This window comes from Aquila chrysaetos, chromosome 10 (genome assembly GCF_900496995.4).
Source record: "Aquila chrysaetos chrysaetos chromosome 10, bAquChr1.4, whole genome shotgun sequence".
Taxonomy (NCBI): domain Eukaryota; kingdom Metazoa; phylum Chordata; class Aves; order Accipitriformes; family Accipitridae; genus Aquila; species Aquila chrysaetos.
Genome location: NC_044013.1, coordinates 14,710,861 through 14,728,020, shown reverse-complemented (window position 1 = coordinate 14,728,020; position 17,160 = coordinate 14,710,861). Strand labels below are relative to the sequence as shown.

Sequence of the window (17,160 nt, the reverse complement as noted above, 5' to 3'; positions counted from 1 at the left end):
ACTGCACTCACCTCTAAAAATCCTTTCTTACTCCAAGGTGGGTTATGAAAAAAGAATCCTCACTACTCCTGAGAGAAGACCTACATTATAAGTAGGAGAGCTTCAAGACACTGGGGTTGGCAGTGAAGAGTCAGAGTTCCAAATCAAAAACTCATTCCTGGCATAGGAGTCAAGGAATTTAGGGGTGGCTGTGTTTCTGAAGGGAAACTGTGAGGAACCGAATACCACAGCTCCCACAGTAACGTGAAACCACGGATGAATGCAGCTGAGGGGGAATAGAATAGAAAAGTGCCTAGGCAGAGCTGCATCAGTATTTCCAGAAATGTTTCATCAAGGAGGGTCTTAAACACATTTTGCTTTCTTGCCTTTGTGTGCACCAATTTATGCTTTAAAGTACATTTACTGGAGTCAGGTCTTGCACTGTTGACTGTTCCTACAAAAAAGTATCCTGGTCTCTGCCAGTTCCATAGCTTTGAGATCCCAGGGAGGCACTGGGGAAGAGGTAGACAATTAATTGATCCAAGCAGATCACAAGGTCTCTCGTGAGTTGAGTAAATATGATTATCCCCATTTTAGAACAAGTACCAGACAGTTCAGTTAAATGTCTTGCTTAGCATTACACATTAAATTGGTGTGAGCAATAGGAATGCAATGGTACATTTGCTATATCTGGCTCTTAATTATAGATACTAGATCACTGCACTGGGGAACCCATAAAAGAGCTATTTTCCAGGAAATAGATTTCTAACTTGTTAGCATTTATTTTTATATCTACAGCAATTTTTAGTAGATATTTTCATTATAAACCTACCTTTAGCTACGCAAAGCTGTTGCTGTTACTGCTGTTTTGTGCAGGCATATATTAATGTACATAAGAAAGTTTAATGCCAGCTAGTTTAATCAACTGGCACAGTATGAAAGTGAAGACTGGTTTGTAACATTCTTGAGAGGATTGAATTAGTGACGTAAAAAAGCCCAATATAGCCTCAGATAATAGGCCCTTTGAACACCACTTTCATATCAATCAAAACATCTAGATAGAAAAGAACAGATTTCAAAGCAGCAAAAAGCAAACAGTTTAATCCTTCACTAGCAATTCAAAAGCCCCTACTTAAAAGTCAATTATAAAACCTTTTTGCCATTTAAGCTACCTAAGTCTAGAGTAATGTGTAGTGCCCAAGAGCTTTCCAAGGACCTGTTCTAGCAGTGAGTTAAGTCCCTCATTTCCCACTCCAGTTTTTAGCATTGCAAATATTCCAGCTCCTATTGCGTGAAATCCTAACTACAGACCTCTTGTTAGGTTAATGACTGTGGTTATAGCTCCATTTTGAGTCAGTGTATGAGTTGAGTATAGATTTCATTGGCCTATAATAATGCTTATTGCACTGGGTAGAGAGAGTCCCCTAGAGCTGTTTTCTGTATTACTTATGTGTATAGGTGTATAGCCTTGCCTTCTTCCAGCTGATATGAAGCACCATTATCTCTAATAGGCTTTGTTATTGTTGCACAGGACAGGACAGACTCCTTTTGCAAGTTATAAATGGCAGCATGTGTTCCTAATGGATAACTGCTCTGCAAGGGCTTAGCATTAGCAGTGACTCAGGAAGTATCCTGGGATGGCCTTTCTTGTCTGTTAGCATATCTGTTCAGCTGAAGGACTTGGCACCATGCCTGCAAACTGCCCAAAGCCCCCTGCTTTCCTCAAAGCCAGAGAGAAGATAAGGGAGCTGTTGACTGAAGACAGGCTTTGACAGCTGCCTGTGTACCCCCCACTGCATCAGTGATCTCTTCCCTTTGTTCTGTGAAATGAGAGTGAGGACTGTATACTTTGCTTCACGAAATGGGGAGAGAAGAATGCTGCATTGTACTTGCTTGACCTAAAGATTTGTAAAGCTTACTGGAACCTGCACTGAGGTGGGGATCCCACTCTATAACATAACTAGGGAGTTAGTATATGCAATCCTGTCTTCTCTCCCTCCCTGCCCCCCACATAGTTTGCTTTATCTGTGCTTAACCCCAGTGAGAATGCCTAGTATAGATCTGTGAGCAGGCCTGGGAGTATTTTTGTTTGCTGTGTTGCATATATTGTTGTCCCTGTTTTGTTTTGCAGGTGAAAAGTATCCAAGTACAAAGAATCCGCTATGTCTGGAATATCTATGCAAAACAGTTCCAGAAAGTTGGGTGAGTTCAATACCCTGGTCACAGAATTCTCTGAGGAGGTCAGGCTTCTTTGTGAATAATGTCCTAAGGAAAACACTCCCTTTATATTTTAGAGCCCTAGAAGACCACCACACTTGCTCAGCTATACATGCCAAATTTGGTTCTGGTCTCACCTGCAATGAACGGAATGTCAGGTACACATTTTAAAACACAAGTACTTAACATATGAATTTCAAAGAGATGTAAATTCACTGCTGTTGGTGCACTTTCCTTGACTTGTGTATCCATTACACAATATGCACATAATTTTAGATGCAATGGCCATGCATGAAAAATTGAATGAAAAGGGCTAGAGAATGTTGTGTATTCCTTGTCAAAGTTTCTGAAATGCCTCGGTATTCATCACTTATTGTTCTCAATCAGGAAATAACTATGTCCTGTAACTAACTCTAAGCAGTTCTTATTTGGTGTAAGAGAAAGTCTCCATGAGATAATGCAGGTAAGTTGTGTGTGTGCTTCTTCAGTGGGGCTCCATGTAATTGTATTGAACTTCTAAATCTATTAGTTCTGGTCATTGAATTTATTCTCACAAACTACTGTATCATTAGACAATTTACAGAATAGGTATTCCTGAAACTGCTAAATAAAGAAATGATCTTCAGTTGATTGAATACTGAAAATCCAGCTCCTGGCCTTAACTCGTATTGACTCTTACATTTAAATCACCCTTAACTTTATGCAAAATTATTTGGTTTTAGATAATTTAGTTTTAGGTGCAGAATTCCTTTGTTTGTGGTGCTTCAAAGGAATTTTTGCATGATGGAAATGTTTGCCTACAAGGCTGTGTTACACCTCTTGTCTTTTTAAATAGATTTCATTGGTACAGTCATCTTTTCTGACATAAGCACTTTAGGGGCATTTAATGTTTCTTTCTTGGAGAAAGGTCCTCACAGCCTTTAAACTGGGATCGATACAAGCTCTCAGGACTATTGAAAGCTGCAGCTTCTTGAGTGAGCTACATTGTCACTATTTTATCCGTAAGTGATGTATCTTTATCCCATACAGGAAAGTTATATGTGGGCCAAACACTATTGATGTTCCAGTGATCCCTATTTGGAAACTACTCATCAAAGAGGTTAAGCATTTCTGTTGCTTTTGTTCTCGGCTACTTGGGGAGGCAGAGTGTGCATATAGAATATAATGGATTCTATGCCTGAATTAGCTTCCCAGTACTCACTCATCAAGTACACTCCTTTTTCAAATCCTGTTTAAAGCTCTTCCATGAAATCACCATAAATTCATTGATTCTCCATTGTTCCTTATCCTCCATCCCCATGCCTGTATGGCTGCTTCATATTTGTATGTATCTGTGTCCTGGGAGCTCGTTCTGTTGGCCTTACAAGGGTCAGTGAATGTTTACAAGCTGCACTGGAAGTCAAACCTTCCAGGCAAAGGCTGTCACCTGATCAGCAGAGATTAAGTGAACAGCAGTAGCTGGCATATGCCTACAGCTGCAGAGAGATCCAACAAGCTCATGACTCTGGACACAGCACCATGTAAAGCACCAGTATCTTTTTCAGACAGGAACTGGCTATATGTGACCTAAACAGAGTGATTGTGGAGATGTGCCTATGGTATGTGAGCTCCTTCCTCATGGCACAACTTGCTCTTCTGTCACCTTTGTTACATTTCTTGTAAAGAAGCAAGCAAAACAAGGCTTGGGCTGAGCCATTCACATCCCAAATAACATCCTATTGGTCCAGATTATTTGGCCCTTCTGTCAGATGGAAATGGTCCAATCTGATTAGACTGAAGCCACTGCTAACGAAATTAGAAGGGGGGTCGGGAGACACAACACTTAACTCAATAGCTTTTATTCCAGCCCACTTCTAACAGGTTGGACTGGCTGGGTATACTGGAGCCATTTAAGTGTGGCCAGCTCTTGAGTATTGCTCTCTCTCCAAACAGGTCTTAAATCCATTTTACGTGTTCCAGCTGTTCAGTGTGTGTCTGTGGTTTGCTGAAGATTACATGGAGTATGCCACTGCCATCATAATCATGTCTCTTCTCTCGATTTTTTTGACTGTATATGATCTTAGACAGGTGAGACACCTCACCTTTTTCCACAAGGAGAATTTATTTCTTATGTCTGGGAAAGGCCAGGATGTTACAACATGCACACGTACAGTCCTATGAGAGTTACTCAGAGGTTTAGTCTCGTGACATTGTGTAGTAGCAGGTGCAATGGCCTGGCCTCCTAGTCATCATAATCTCTGTGTGGTTCTTTACCCACATCCTCCCTTCCCCATTCCAGTGCTTTGCTTTGTAACCTTTTGTTACACCTTCTCCATAATTAGGGTGGGGATTTTCTTTCTCTGTATGATTGTATGGTTCCTGGCAGGGCCAGACCCTAATTTATGAGGGGTCTCATAACCACAAATAACAAAAGGGAATAATTGTTAGTGGATGAATTGCATCATGTAAGTAAGATGTAACACTTTTGTGTGTTCTTCTTTAATTTATAGCAATCGGTTAAACTGCACAGACTGGTTGAGTCTCATAACAACATCATGGTCACTGTCTGCAGAAATAAGGAAGGTGACTCCTGTACACTTCTTTCTTCAATGTGTTTCATTTCTATATCAATTTATATCAAACCCAAGAATGTATAGTATCAAATTCTAGAGCGGTTTCCTCTTCTGTCTCTCAGCTCGATTAACTAGCTTCTGCAGATTGGGTTAATTTGACCTAGAAGTATGTTGTGGCACATCAGTCATATTCGTAACTGTTTGAGTGCAGCCTTAGCAAAAAATGATCAGGAAAACTATGTTATTTTTCTTAAAGCAGTGCTGACAAAGCTAACTACATAGCTATTAAAAGGCTGTGAGTCCACCTAATCACTCCATGCAAAATCTGTTCATTGCCATGGTATTTAGACCACAGTCCAAAAAGACAGTCAAACTAAGAAATGTAGATCCAAGCTTCTTCAGTTAGGTTAGCGCATTGGAACAATAACCATTGGTTGGGCTCCTGGGGAGATAAGAAGGAATTCTGCAGTTCAAACTGATGCCTAGGCTTTTCTAAATATTGGAGGTTGTATTCTTAGGTCCTACTTGTGGTCCTTTGTTTATCAGCCATTATAAAGAAGTAACAATCTATTCAGCAGGTAGTTCCTTATATTTTTTCCCCTTACCACGGAGAAATATATGAAGCACAAAGTTTGCATTACATGTCACCTACAGGTTTCCAAGAGCTGGAATCACACCATCTTGTTCCTGGAGATATGCTGGTTTTGAAAGAGGGCAAAACCCTTTTGCCTTGTGATGCCATCCTGATCAGCGGGCAGTGCATTGTCAATGAAAGCATGCTGACAGGTACAGCTCATCCCTCCCAGGTTTACCATTAAAACATCATCATAGCCCTATGGCTTCAGCCAGTGACACAGGACATACAGTGTCATCATGTATCACCGTTGTTATGAGATAGTCTATAGCTAGCTTAGAAGGGGATTCTTTTGGGTGTTTGCTATAGTAAAGTCTGGATTGTAGTTAGCTTCAGCTTATCTAAATAGACAAGATGGACTTTAGGAAGGGCAGTTCATCCTTTTCTTCCTTTCTGGGGTGCAGAATTTAGGAAGGCATCCTCTGATTAGAAAGGGAAGAGTGGACGGTGAAGAGGAGTGAGCAGGACAGGAGAAGAAACAGCAGATACGGAGCAAAGCTGTTCCCAAACATGGCCCACGGTCTGCTCAGGCTGTAGGGATTTCTCTTGGTCACTCTGAATATCTTGTTGCTGATTGCTGCAGTATCTGCAACCTGCTGGAGTGTCTGTCTAGCCCTCCAGACACTCAGCTCCATGTTCATGTGATAGCAGTGGAGGACACACTAGGTGGGAGAATTCACCGCAAAGCAGGATTTTTGGTGCAGATGTTCATAGTTCTGTTTCTTGTCTTTAAATTTGGTCTTGGTCTGAATCAAACTGAAACCCACAGTTCTGAAATTTCATGTAAATGAGAAATTCCAGAAACCCCTTTCATTTAGAAAGCTTCAACTGTCAGAAGGCTTCACCTTAGTATCTGCTTTGACATAAACAGGATATTTGTTAGCTGTCAAGCATTGAGCTGAAGGCTCTCCTTTTTACTAGGAAGGGGAAATAGGGAATGTCATGTTTAATCTGCCTAAGGGAACAGTGTAGTGACCTGCATATGAGGTTCAAACTAGGTAAACAACTTGCAGCCATCAAATAAAGTCATGCAATACCAGTTCAGATCTCTGTTCAAGTCTGTATATCTGCAGCCAGGGTTTGGAGTCCTTGGACTGCTTTCAGTTCTCAAACTTACATGAAGCTGTTGTAGTGATGCAAAGGAGAGCTCTTCTCTGGCAGAGTCTATTTGCTTGCTAGGCTTCAAACTCTTAGTCACTGAAGATGTCACAATATAAAAGTAACATTTCTCTAAACTGGTTTCTCTAGTAAATACCTTTAACTTACCATCTGGATGTCTAGATACTCTGCTTAATTTAAACTCAGCAGGCTGATTTTAAGGTGTACTGCAGTTTTCCTCATCTGAGCTCATCTTCCCTAGGGGAAAGTATTCCAGTAACAAAGACTCACTTACCCCAAGCTGACAACTTCAAGCCCTGGAGAATGCATTGTGCAGAGGATTACAAAAAACATGTCCTTTTCTGTGGAACAGAGGTCATACAGACCAAGGCAGATGACACAGGAGTAGTAAAAGCTGTGGTGCTGCGGACTGGTCAGTCAACACTTCAGTTTGGTTTTCCTTTCATGCTTTTTCTTACTGGAACAGTCTTATTTGTCCAGTCACATTAAGTTAAAGGTGTTAACCCAAATTTACAACAGTCAGATGGAGAATTGATATCCTGGGCTGGGCTAAGCTATTATGCATTGTTTCTGTTTGCTTGGCATAACTTTTACAAAAACCACTAGCATATGATTACAAAGAAGAATTTTGCTTTGCTTCTGAAACATTGAAAAAATCCTCCTCCTTAAGACAAAAATAACTTTTTTCTATATTCTGCAGAGTAGGTCACATATACTGAAATGAAAGATCAGGGCCTTCTTTCTTACATTACAGAAATTATGAGTCATTTTAAAGGCCTCAATTCTTTGTAGAGAACTTTTGGAAATGTTTTCCCCTTGGAATGATTTTAGTTTGTCATTCCAGGTTTCAATACAGCCAAAGGGGATCTGGTGAGGTCCATTCTCTACCCTAAACCCATGAACTTCAAGCTGTACAGAGATGCCCTCCGGTTCCTGATGTGCCTCATAGCATTTGCAGCCATTGGAATGATCTACACAGTGTGTGTATTTGCACTCAATGGGGTGAGTTACTAAATGCAGGAGAAATGGTCACACCCAGTTTCAAGAGACTTGAAACTTGAGTGGCTTCACATACATTGATATTTAAAAATGTGGTCCTTGTCACTCTCCTTTTTGCCTTAGTATATGAGGCCATTTTACAATGTGATTGAATTTTTGACAGTACACAAGCTCTCATACATTCAATTCCACGGTGCCAAAACCCACTGTTTCCCAATAGTCATTTCTTCTGATGTCTTAGCAAATCCTATGCAAGCACTGCATATCGTATCAGCAGCCTTCTGTACACCAACTGCCTCTGTTTGTATGTTGCCTGCCCTGTGCTTGCTGATACATGTAATTACCAGTCCATGTTAATTAGCATAGTGCTTTCTAGAGCTCTGAAAATGGGAGATCCCAAGACCATAGCGCTCTGCAAGTAGCTTGTACAGAGTTTTTGTGGCACTTTTTGTACATTCCTAGAAAAATCACCAGTGAGTCAGGGGTTAAATGGGACACAGACTGATGTGTCATTGTGAACACGCAGCTTTCCAAAAACTTCAGTTTAGATCAAAGACCCATCTATCCCTCTCCACTGTCTCTGAGAGTAACTGGTATCAAATGCTCATGGAAACTGGTTAGGAAGTAGGGCAAGTATAGAACAATTCTTCCCTGGTGTAGTCTTCTAACTTCTTGAAGAGAAAGGTTTAACAGTTCAGTAAGCTGTCTTTTTGTATCTAGATTTAATAGCCACTGAAAATCTCCCAGAGTGTGGTTTAATATATTTCTGAATTTTTTATGCCTTGGACTTGACAGCACCTGTGGCAGTGATTCCCACAGTTTCATTATGTACTGCATAAAAATGTTCTTAAAGCTGCTGTCTAAATCACTGGGCACTGTAGATTTTTGTTTTAGAGAAGTAGCAAATAGCTGCTTTCTGTGTGATGTTTCCTGTACTATTCATGATTTAGAGATCATTGGCCACCCCTTCAGCCACCTTTCTTCCATGTTACAGAGCCCTGAACAGTACAGGTGTAAACACAGATCGCTGAAATTTACTGGTGTTACAAAGAACTCCCTGTTTTCTTGTGCTTTTTTTTTTTCATATCTTTGTATAGTCATTTGGCAGGGGGTGGGGTGGGGGTGGAAGGGAGATACCTTCACTTAGTTATCACTCAGCTTGATATCCTTGAGAGCTTTTGGGGAATAACTTTTGCAAAGCCAACTGTCCTGTATCAGTTGAGTCATCCACATCTCCACTGCTTTTTTCCAGAGTTCTCCAGGAGGTTTATGGGGCTATTCCCTCTCTGAAGACCGTGTTAGCTCTTATCTGATGTGCCATATACATCAAGGGTTGATTAATTCTGTATTATAATTTTAATCAAGTTTCTCAATGTAGAACTAAGACTTAATGTGTTGGGAAGCAGCAAGGGACAGCTATTCCCTAGGGGAAGGCAAGCCAGGAACTGAGGGTGACCAGAGGACAGGTAGTGCCCTTACTGACCAGATGAGAGTCACACAGTATCTGAACATGGTGGGGAGAGCTGGGGAGAAAGAGATGAGGACGAGAGAAGGCTGCAAACATGCATAAAGGTGTCCATCCAGGAGACAGTGCTAGAGGCAGGTACACCTACTACATGGCTCAGACAGGGACTGAAGGTCCAGGCCTGAGCTTAAATGGAGCTCCTGAATCCACGAGCAGAAGGGGTGGGTGGAGGTGAGGCTAGTGAGGGTAATTAAGGCCTATTAGTGCACCTAGGGCCCTGCCATATTGGTCTCTAAATCTCTGGATGGTTTGCCTGAAACCCTTTTAAAAACAGTGCACTCATTCTCATGCATTAAGGTCAATGTAAGAAATAGTTGCACACTGTAAACAGTAGTTCTGCAATTTTTAAAGCCTAATTGCTTTAGAGCTTCTTCAAAAACTTTCAAGAAATAATTTCATGCCTTAATAATTATCTGCCAATGTAAAGTCCAAGTCCTGAGTTGCAAGGTTGATTCTGCAATTCAGCTTTTGCATCACTTTTCTCCTTTGGAATAATCTACAATCAGTTGGCTCAGAAGATTAATTCCCCTTGGGATATCAAAGAAAGTGTGTTTAAGAACATATCCTGGTGTCTGCTTTGCAGTTTTTCTTTTTTTTTGTTTAACTTCCCTTTTGTAATATGTAAGATACATGCTGATATTATCACAGCAGCTGAAACTGTCTTGTCAGACTGTCTTGGTGTAAGATTCAGTCACATGGTATACTAAATGCTTCTGTGAGTGTGTTTATCTAAAGGTGGTAAGTGCTTTATTCTAACATAAAGTAGATAGAAAATATTATCAAACTGGTGCCTTCTGTGGTCTGAAACAGTATCAATGAAGGAAGAATGAGAACATGATGGAAATTCAGCACATCTGATGCAACATGATTTATGGTCAAAGTTCCAAGCTCAGAAGCAGTAATAATAGAACTCTGTGATGGTTTGCAGATCCTTCTGAACTGCAAATCGGCTTTAGTTTGCAGTGTCTCAGTTCTGGGACCCCAGTTTGAAATGTATTCAATCCTTTAGCAGTGATATCAACTGCCAAGAGTAACAGTGCCGACATTTGGCATATGGGCAGTCAGTTTTACACCGACCTCTAAGCTCCTAAATTAGAGATTGCTTTTAGAAATGTAACTTTTACTTCCATGTCTCTTCCTGCAGGTAAAAGCAATTTCCTTTCACAACTCCTAGAACATAAGATCAGAAGAAATCATTAGCTCATGCATTCTGCCCTCCTTTTCAGCACCATCCCATATGTCTCACCTGTCACCCTAACATGGAGTCCAGAGCTATGCCTGTAGGCAGTTGGATGAATGCCCATATAAATGGCAGATTCTTGTGTGCTGTATCATGGGAAACTGAGCTTGACTGAGGGTGCAATAACGTAGCTGGCATGTTTGAACTCATGTGCTTTGGAGGAGACTGTGAGATCTGCCTGGCAGGTTTGTTGGCATGGAGAATGAAGGAAGGCCTGGAGGCTGCTCTTTAGCAGTGGTGTAGCCTTAAAGCCTTTGGTTAAATTGAAGCAATTAGTTTCTTAGGGAGATGAATACATGATGGACCATGGGCAGAAAACAGCACAGCCTGAAGCACCTGCAGTGGAAGGGAGGAGGGATGAAGAGGGCTACACTCAGACAATCCAAGCAGCACTCCTTGCCACCCTCTTGCTGATAACTGCCTTTGGTTTAATGACAGGAGGAGGCAGGAGAAGTGGTGAAGAAGTCTTTGGATGTTATCACTATTGCTGTCCCCCCAGCTCTGCCAGCTGCCTTGACAACAGGGATCATTTATACCCAGCGGAGGCTGAAGAAAAAGGGCATCTTCTGCATCAGCCCACAGAGGATCAATATGTGTGGACAGCTGAACCTCATCTGCTTTGACAAAGTAACTGCTATGTGATGGTTACTCTTTTACTAGTAATGGGAACCATGCTAGGGGTGGGAGACTGTGGGTTTTGATCAAGCATTTCCACTGTATTTTAGAAACACACTGACCAATCTTGCATATTTAAGTTTTTGTTGTCTGAACAGACACTGTTGTGAATTGTTGTTTTTCTTGGAATCTAGGAATTGGCTGGTAGCACTTTTGCTCTGCACTGTGCTGGCATTTTCTGGACAGTAACTTCTTAAAATAAGTCTTGCTTTTTATTCTTATTGGAGCTTTCATGTGGGAAGTTAATTTAAATGTACATTTTAACTTAGACTGGCACCTTAACAGAAGATGGCCTGGATCTTTGGGGCTTGCTGCCCTGTGAAAGAAACTGGTAAGACTCCTTGACACACCAATGGCATTTAAATTTGGTGGGATAGTGACTGGATTCTCCTCCTAGACATATGAACAAATCTGAAAGACAATTAATGTCAAACAGCAGTTTGAAGTTCCCCATGTTTAGATTTCCAATATTATTTCTGTAGCCTCTGGAGGATGAGTTGTTTGCCTCATCCCAGGGGTCCTGCTCCACATGAAAACATGCAGCCACTGTTGTCAGCATTTGGCAGAGCATGCCCAGGCAGGTGTAGTCTGCAGTACACATGCTAGGTTAGATCTCAAAGCTGCAGCTGTGCCTCAACCGTTTATGACAGGAAGTCACTGTTACCCATGAGTTTGCCGCTCAGTTCCTTCAGTGCCCATTTACATTTCCAGAAATGTGCATGCACAAAGATGCTCAAACTTGTATCAGCCTCACAGCTCAAGAGTCCTTGCACAAGCCTTGAGGAACATATTTTATAAAAATCTGTTCCTCTGTCCATCCCAATGGATTCCTTAACTATGTAGAATACACCTATTCTGAGCATGTGTATCCCAGCCTTTAACAGGTGCATGAGAAATAGCTCATGGGCAAGGATAAGTTCCCAGAAATATGCTTGTGGTCTAACCATGGGACAGGACTTTATGATTTTTTTTTTCTGTTAGTCATATGCTGTTTGGTGTTCTCTGATGGTAATTTTTATGTTCTCTTTCGCGTTAGCTTCCAAGACATTCACAGCTTCCCTGCGGACCACAGCCTGCCTTGGGGCCCAGTGTTCAGAGCAATGGCGGTTTGTCATTCACTAATTGTTTGGGAGGGCAAGATCCAAGGAGACCCACTGGATGTGAAAATGTTTGAGGCCACTAACTGGGTAAAGCTATGCTTTGTTTGTCTAGGCAAATAGTGGTGGGGAGTTTTGGTGTTCTCACAAAGAAGTGTCCCAAGCCCTCCCATGCCAATAGCCACTTCCCACACAGAAGTAAAAAAGCTAAAACCCAGAAGAGATACCACATGCTCAGGCTTTTGGAGAAATCTTCCTTGTTTCTGCCTAGAGCATTCACCTAGGGGTACTTTGAGTACTTAGCTCATTTGACTGGAAGTGGTGGATATCATGCAAACCCCACTGGGGTATCAACTCTGACTGTGGTGACTGCCAGATAACAAGTCCCAGATGTGATTTATATGCAGATTAAGATTGCTTTTACAGAGCATGTAAGAGACTTCTGCAGCTTTGAACTAGATACAGGACTGACATTTGTTAAAGCTCTGTCAATGTGGAGATATTTCTGCCATGCTCTGTCAATGTGGAGATATTTCTGCCATCTTCAGGTTTGAAATCCCATGCCCCTATGAAAGCACTCTGCTTTCAGTCTCTGTCCCATTACCTGCAAACAGTCATCAGTGTTGCTATTTACTCTCTGATCAGTTGGTGGGGGGGATGGGGAATGAGCATTTATGAAAACTAAAAGGCTGCAAATCTGAGATGGGTAAGAAGAAAACAGCCCGTAATTACCTGGTGGAAGGTATAGCCACAAGACATTGCTGATGCAAGGTAAGAGATTCAGGGCAGGATTAGCTAGTTACATGGGTGACAACATCCATAGTTAACACCTGTCTGTATTGTATCTGCAAAATACGTAAACCAGCCAAATTTCAAGGAATAATCTACCCAGTAATGACAGGAGTTAGAGGGTGTTTTTCCTCAGGGAGATCACCTTGCCATCTCAGCCTTAGGCAGACACTCATCAAAGTTATAAATTAAACAGGAATAATCCTGTTAAATGATACCTGTGAAACAGGAATAATTGTGTGTCCTTTGACACCATAAAATATTTTTGTTCCTCACAGTCATCTTGTGATGATTAAAAAATCCAGCCTATTTGTGGAATACTTCAAGAGCAGAGAATGGTGCTTTCTGGGTCTATGTTATATCTAAAGATTTTTGCATATTTAAGTGGGTTATAATGAATAAAAGATTTATTGTCAGCAAGAGGACATAATCTATTTGCTGTGCAAGAGTACAGCAGTATCTTAGTGAAACTGGTGAAGCTCTGGATTTGATTGCCAAGGGAGGCAGTGGGTTTTCCATTACTGAAGCTTTTTAGTGTGAGATCAGACAGACCTCCCTCAGGAATGAATAAGATACCTTGTTTTGAGGGAAGGAATAGCTCTAAATGATTCCTTGAGGTTCCTTTCAGCTCTACTGGTGCTGTGATCTGAAAGATTTTTGTCTTTTCAATACACAGGTGATAGATGATTCCAGTGGACACCATATTGAAGGTCAAGGATCCACACGTGCCACAGTTGTTAGACCTGGGCCTAAAGCCAGCAGTGTAAGCTATTTTCAAGATGCACATTCATGATCAAGTTAAACTGTCAGTGTAAGAGTTACCTTTCAGTAGAGAAATGCTTGGTTGTCCTAGTCCCAGACAGCTCTTCCACACTTTGTCTTTTTTGTACTCCCTGCAGAGAGATTGCGTTGCTCTCTCTGATTAAAAAGAGATGCCTGGGGGAGCTTGCTGCTCACATCAGAAGCAGGGGGATGCTGGATGACAGATGGTCCAGCTCAGGAATTTGCCTCTCCTGGTGGCTTGAGACTCAATCCAAACTCAGCTGAGTGGTGAAGACCTCTAAAAGCACTTGGGACTGCTGTGGAGTCTGGTAGCTGATGTCAGACCGTTACTGGTGACATACACAAAGGGGGGTGCTTTCAGACATCCATTTTCCCTTTGCAAGACCAGTATAAGACCTAGCAGGGTCTTGTTAAAGAAACAGGACTAGTGAGTTCCTTTCAGTGAGTTACCTCTAATAGTCTGATAAAACTGTCAGTGAGCTTTTCCTACTGCTTAAGCTAAATATTTCTGTACAGATTTCACCTCCTCTTTATATACCAGTCCTTTCTGTCCCACTGTGACAAATCAGCCCATTATACACAGTTAGCTTCTTAACCATGGCCCAAAGGACAGACCTAAAATCCTTCGGCCTGGGTTTAAAGTCCTTGCTGCAGTATCTAATCCACTTGCTTTTCTCCTAGGCCCCAGTGGAAGGAGTTGCTATTTTACATCAGTTTCCATTTTCTTCAGCCTTGCAAAGAATGTCTGTCATTGCTCAGGAAATTGGTGGGGAAAAACAGGTCTTCACAAAAGGGGCTCCAGAAATGGTAGCCATGTTATGTAGAGCAGAAACAGGTAACTAACATTTATAAATGCTTCCTAGAAACATATATGTATAAGTGACTTTTGATGGTGCAATGCAGTGGAAGGTTCAAATGAGATTTCTGGGTCTAAGACTTTATACTTAAGCCTGAAAAGTTAGAGTCTCTCTGTTGTGCTCCAAGTCTAAGGCTAAGCTCCCATACAGCCCTTCTCGGCAAAGGAGGACTGCTAAGAGATAAAAGCAAGTACCAACTCTTGCACAAGTTGTACAGTCTATGCCAGAATAGATATTTAGAAAAATTGTCTACTGGTCCAGCATACCTCAAAAAAAATTTTTCTTTTTTCTCCAAGCTTTGGGAGGGCAGCTAGAAGAGCACAGCTCTTTCATGACACTCTAAGAAGATAAGTCTTTGCAGAATAGTTCAGGATCCTAAGTACAAAGTGATGGAGGAGAGGCAATGATTTTCTTATTGAGCAAAGTTCAGTTCAGCAGTTTTCCTTGATCTCCTTGGCTTACTGGTAGACTCTAGGTGTACTTGCCCTCTGGGACAGGAACCTTCCCTGCTCCAAGGCTTCCTTTTATTAGAAAGCAGTCAAATGCCCTGATGAACTGTCTTTTCCTCTTTTGTACAGTCCCATTGAACTTTGAAAGCAAGCTTCTGCTCTACACAGCACAGGGCTTTAGGGTCATCGGACTGGCATGTAAATCTCTACAGGCAGGGAAGCAATCTACTGATCTAACAAGGTAAGCCATAGACTGCTTCTTATCAGCTACATTCAGCCATAGGCTAGTGGTGCCTCACATAGTACCATTACCACATAACTCCTGCCAAGAGCAGAGCTGTGTTAGATTCAGGCCAGAGGGAATCTGATTTAAATCTGGATATAGGTCTGTCTGAGAATGGGTAGAGGGCGCTTTACTACCCCATGCTTATAGCCCATGCCCAGAATCCTTACACATTTCTTAACTTCAGATCAACACAGGAAGTATAACTCTAGTACACTCTGAAGTCTAGTACACCCCTCCCTCAGTCCATCATTTCTACCAATCTCCTTGCAGATTTATCCAGGCTTTAAGCTGCAAGAGGAGTCTCTTTTTTTTTTTTTTTTTTTTTTTTTTTGTTATCCTGGCTCCTTGATTAAGCAAAGGCAGCAGATGACCCCCATTATACCGCCTGTTCTTTAGCCCAGTCAAAGTCAGCAGACTATCTTCTGCTGCTGTCTTGGTCCAATCCTTTAGCTTTCTAGCTTTAGTTCTCTTTAGTTTCTAGAGAAGCCAGCAACCTCTTCTGCTATGCTCATGGTATTTGTTTTCCACAAGCCTCACACAAGAACGCCTACACGTCATGTCATAACAGACCTATCCAACCCAGTGAGTGAATGTGTGTGATATGGCCCAGATTTTGCAGTTGTGTGTGTAGTTATAGCATGCGTGATGTATATACTGCCAGGAGAAAAACGAAAACTGGAGGTCAAACACAAGATCCGCCGTGAAAGCAGTGACTATTCAGGCATCACCTGACCCAGCTACTTTGACTGCCATGCAAATGTTTGACGTCACCTCCTCCTTACTACAGTGGCTAAAATAAGTGTTTGAAAGCTTTTCTTTTTTTTGGACTCTTCAGAGTCAACCTGTGTCCCTGAGAGACCTCTAGTTTATGACTCAGGGGTGGGATTGTTTACCAAATTCTGTTCTCAACTGCATGTGTTCAACTGAAAAAAAAGCAATAGCACAGGTGTAAAGAAAAGAGTAGGAGAGAACAGCATTGGAGTTCCCACATGCTGTTTGCTCAGGTCCTACTGTCAAGAGTAGCAGATACATTTACTAAGATCTGGTTTTTTTGTTGTACACTCCTCAAATGAGAAGGGCTAGTGGGCGTGAACTTTCCAAATCAGACCACCACAGTTTGGGAATCCTGCAGGAAATTCAGGGGTTTTTTTCATGCTGGCTAAGGATGGTGCATGAATGCAAAACTGTCCAACCTATCCATCAGGCTTCGTGCTGGTATGTGGAGCAGGTAGGTCAAAATTGGCTCTTTTTTGATTTGGTAATTAAGCAAACATGAGCTGGAAGCTGGCTATGTACTAAACTCATTCTTCAGAACAAGGAAGGAAGAGAATAGAAGGATGAAAAATCAAGTGAAGATCTTCCATACACAACCAGCACCAGTTGCTGCCAGTGGGAAGCAAGCCCTGCTGGTGTTGAAATAGCAGCACAGAAGACAGACAGCCTGGGACTGCTGAAAACTAACAAGTTATTTTAATTCTTTTGAGTTAGGTGGGATGGTTAACAGTTATAATTGGCTATCAGCCAATTCAATGCAAAAAAAGGCCAAAGGCAAAAAGAATTAAATCTGTCTGTTCTTCACTGTTAGGGAGGAGGTAGAATCTGATCTGACATTCCTGGGTCTGCTGATAATGGAGAATCGATTAAAGAGGGAGACAAAGCCTGTCCTGGAAGAGCTCAGTGCTGCCCGCATCAGAAGTGTTATGGTCACAGGTATCTAAAAAGGGTGGATTATTTATGTGGCCACTGGCCCAGTCAGGGAGTTCAATGACGTTTAAGTGAACAGTCTGCTGCTTTGTCACCACCACTGATAGGAATGCACAGACATTTGTATCTTTCAGACAATTATAGTCCAGGAAGCATCTGTGTTGTAATAATGATGTGAGCTGAACCATGCAGGCTTATGTCCCTGACAACTTCACCAGGCTGTGTCAGATACCTAACTCTTAATCTGTCCCACTT

At 41.7% G+C, this 17,160-nt stretch overlaps 1 protein-coding gene across 5 annotated transcripts in view; it reads left to right on the top strand.

Moving 5' to 3' along the window:
* The window catches only part of LOC115347676 (probable cation-transporting ATPase 13A4), a 50,199-nt gene that overhangs the window by 14,346 nt on the left and 18,693 nt on the right, over positions 1-17,160 (top strand). For 4 of the 5 annotated variants that reach the window (XM_030029252.2, XM_030029258.2, XM_030029257.2 and 1 more), the window contains exons 5-19: positions 2,111-2,181; positions 2,274-2,354; positions 3,226-3,295; positions 4,129-4,263; positions 4,686-4,758; positions 5,403-5,534; positions 6,743-6,913; positions 7,346-7,503; positions 10,704-10,892; positions 11,210-11,271; positions 11,977-12,127; positions 13,503-13,589; positions 14,291-14,444; positions 15,045-15,156; positions 16,787-16,911. In XM_030029252.2, coding sequence (XP_029885112.1) covers positions 2,111-2,181; positions 2,274-2,354; positions 3,226-3,295; positions 4,129-4,263; positions 4,686-4,758; positions 5,403-5,534; positions 6,743-6,913; positions 7,346-7,503; positions 10,704-10,892; positions 11,210-11,271; positions 11,977-12,127; positions 13,503-13,589; positions 14,291-14,444; positions 15,045-15,156; positions 16,787-16,911 — 1,771 coding nt within the window. Of the gene's footprint in view, positions 1-2,110; positions 2,182-2,273; positions 2,355-3,225; positions 3,296-4,128; positions 4,264-4,685; positions 4,768-5,402; positions 5,535-6,742; positions 6,914-7,345; positions 7,504-10,703; positions 10,893-11,209; positions 11,272-11,976; positions 12,128-13,502; positions 13,590-14,290; positions 14,445-15,044; positions 15,157-16,786; positions 16,912-17,160 lie in introns of all 5 variants that reach the window. The other variant, XM_041127003.1, reaches the window with a different exon arrangement.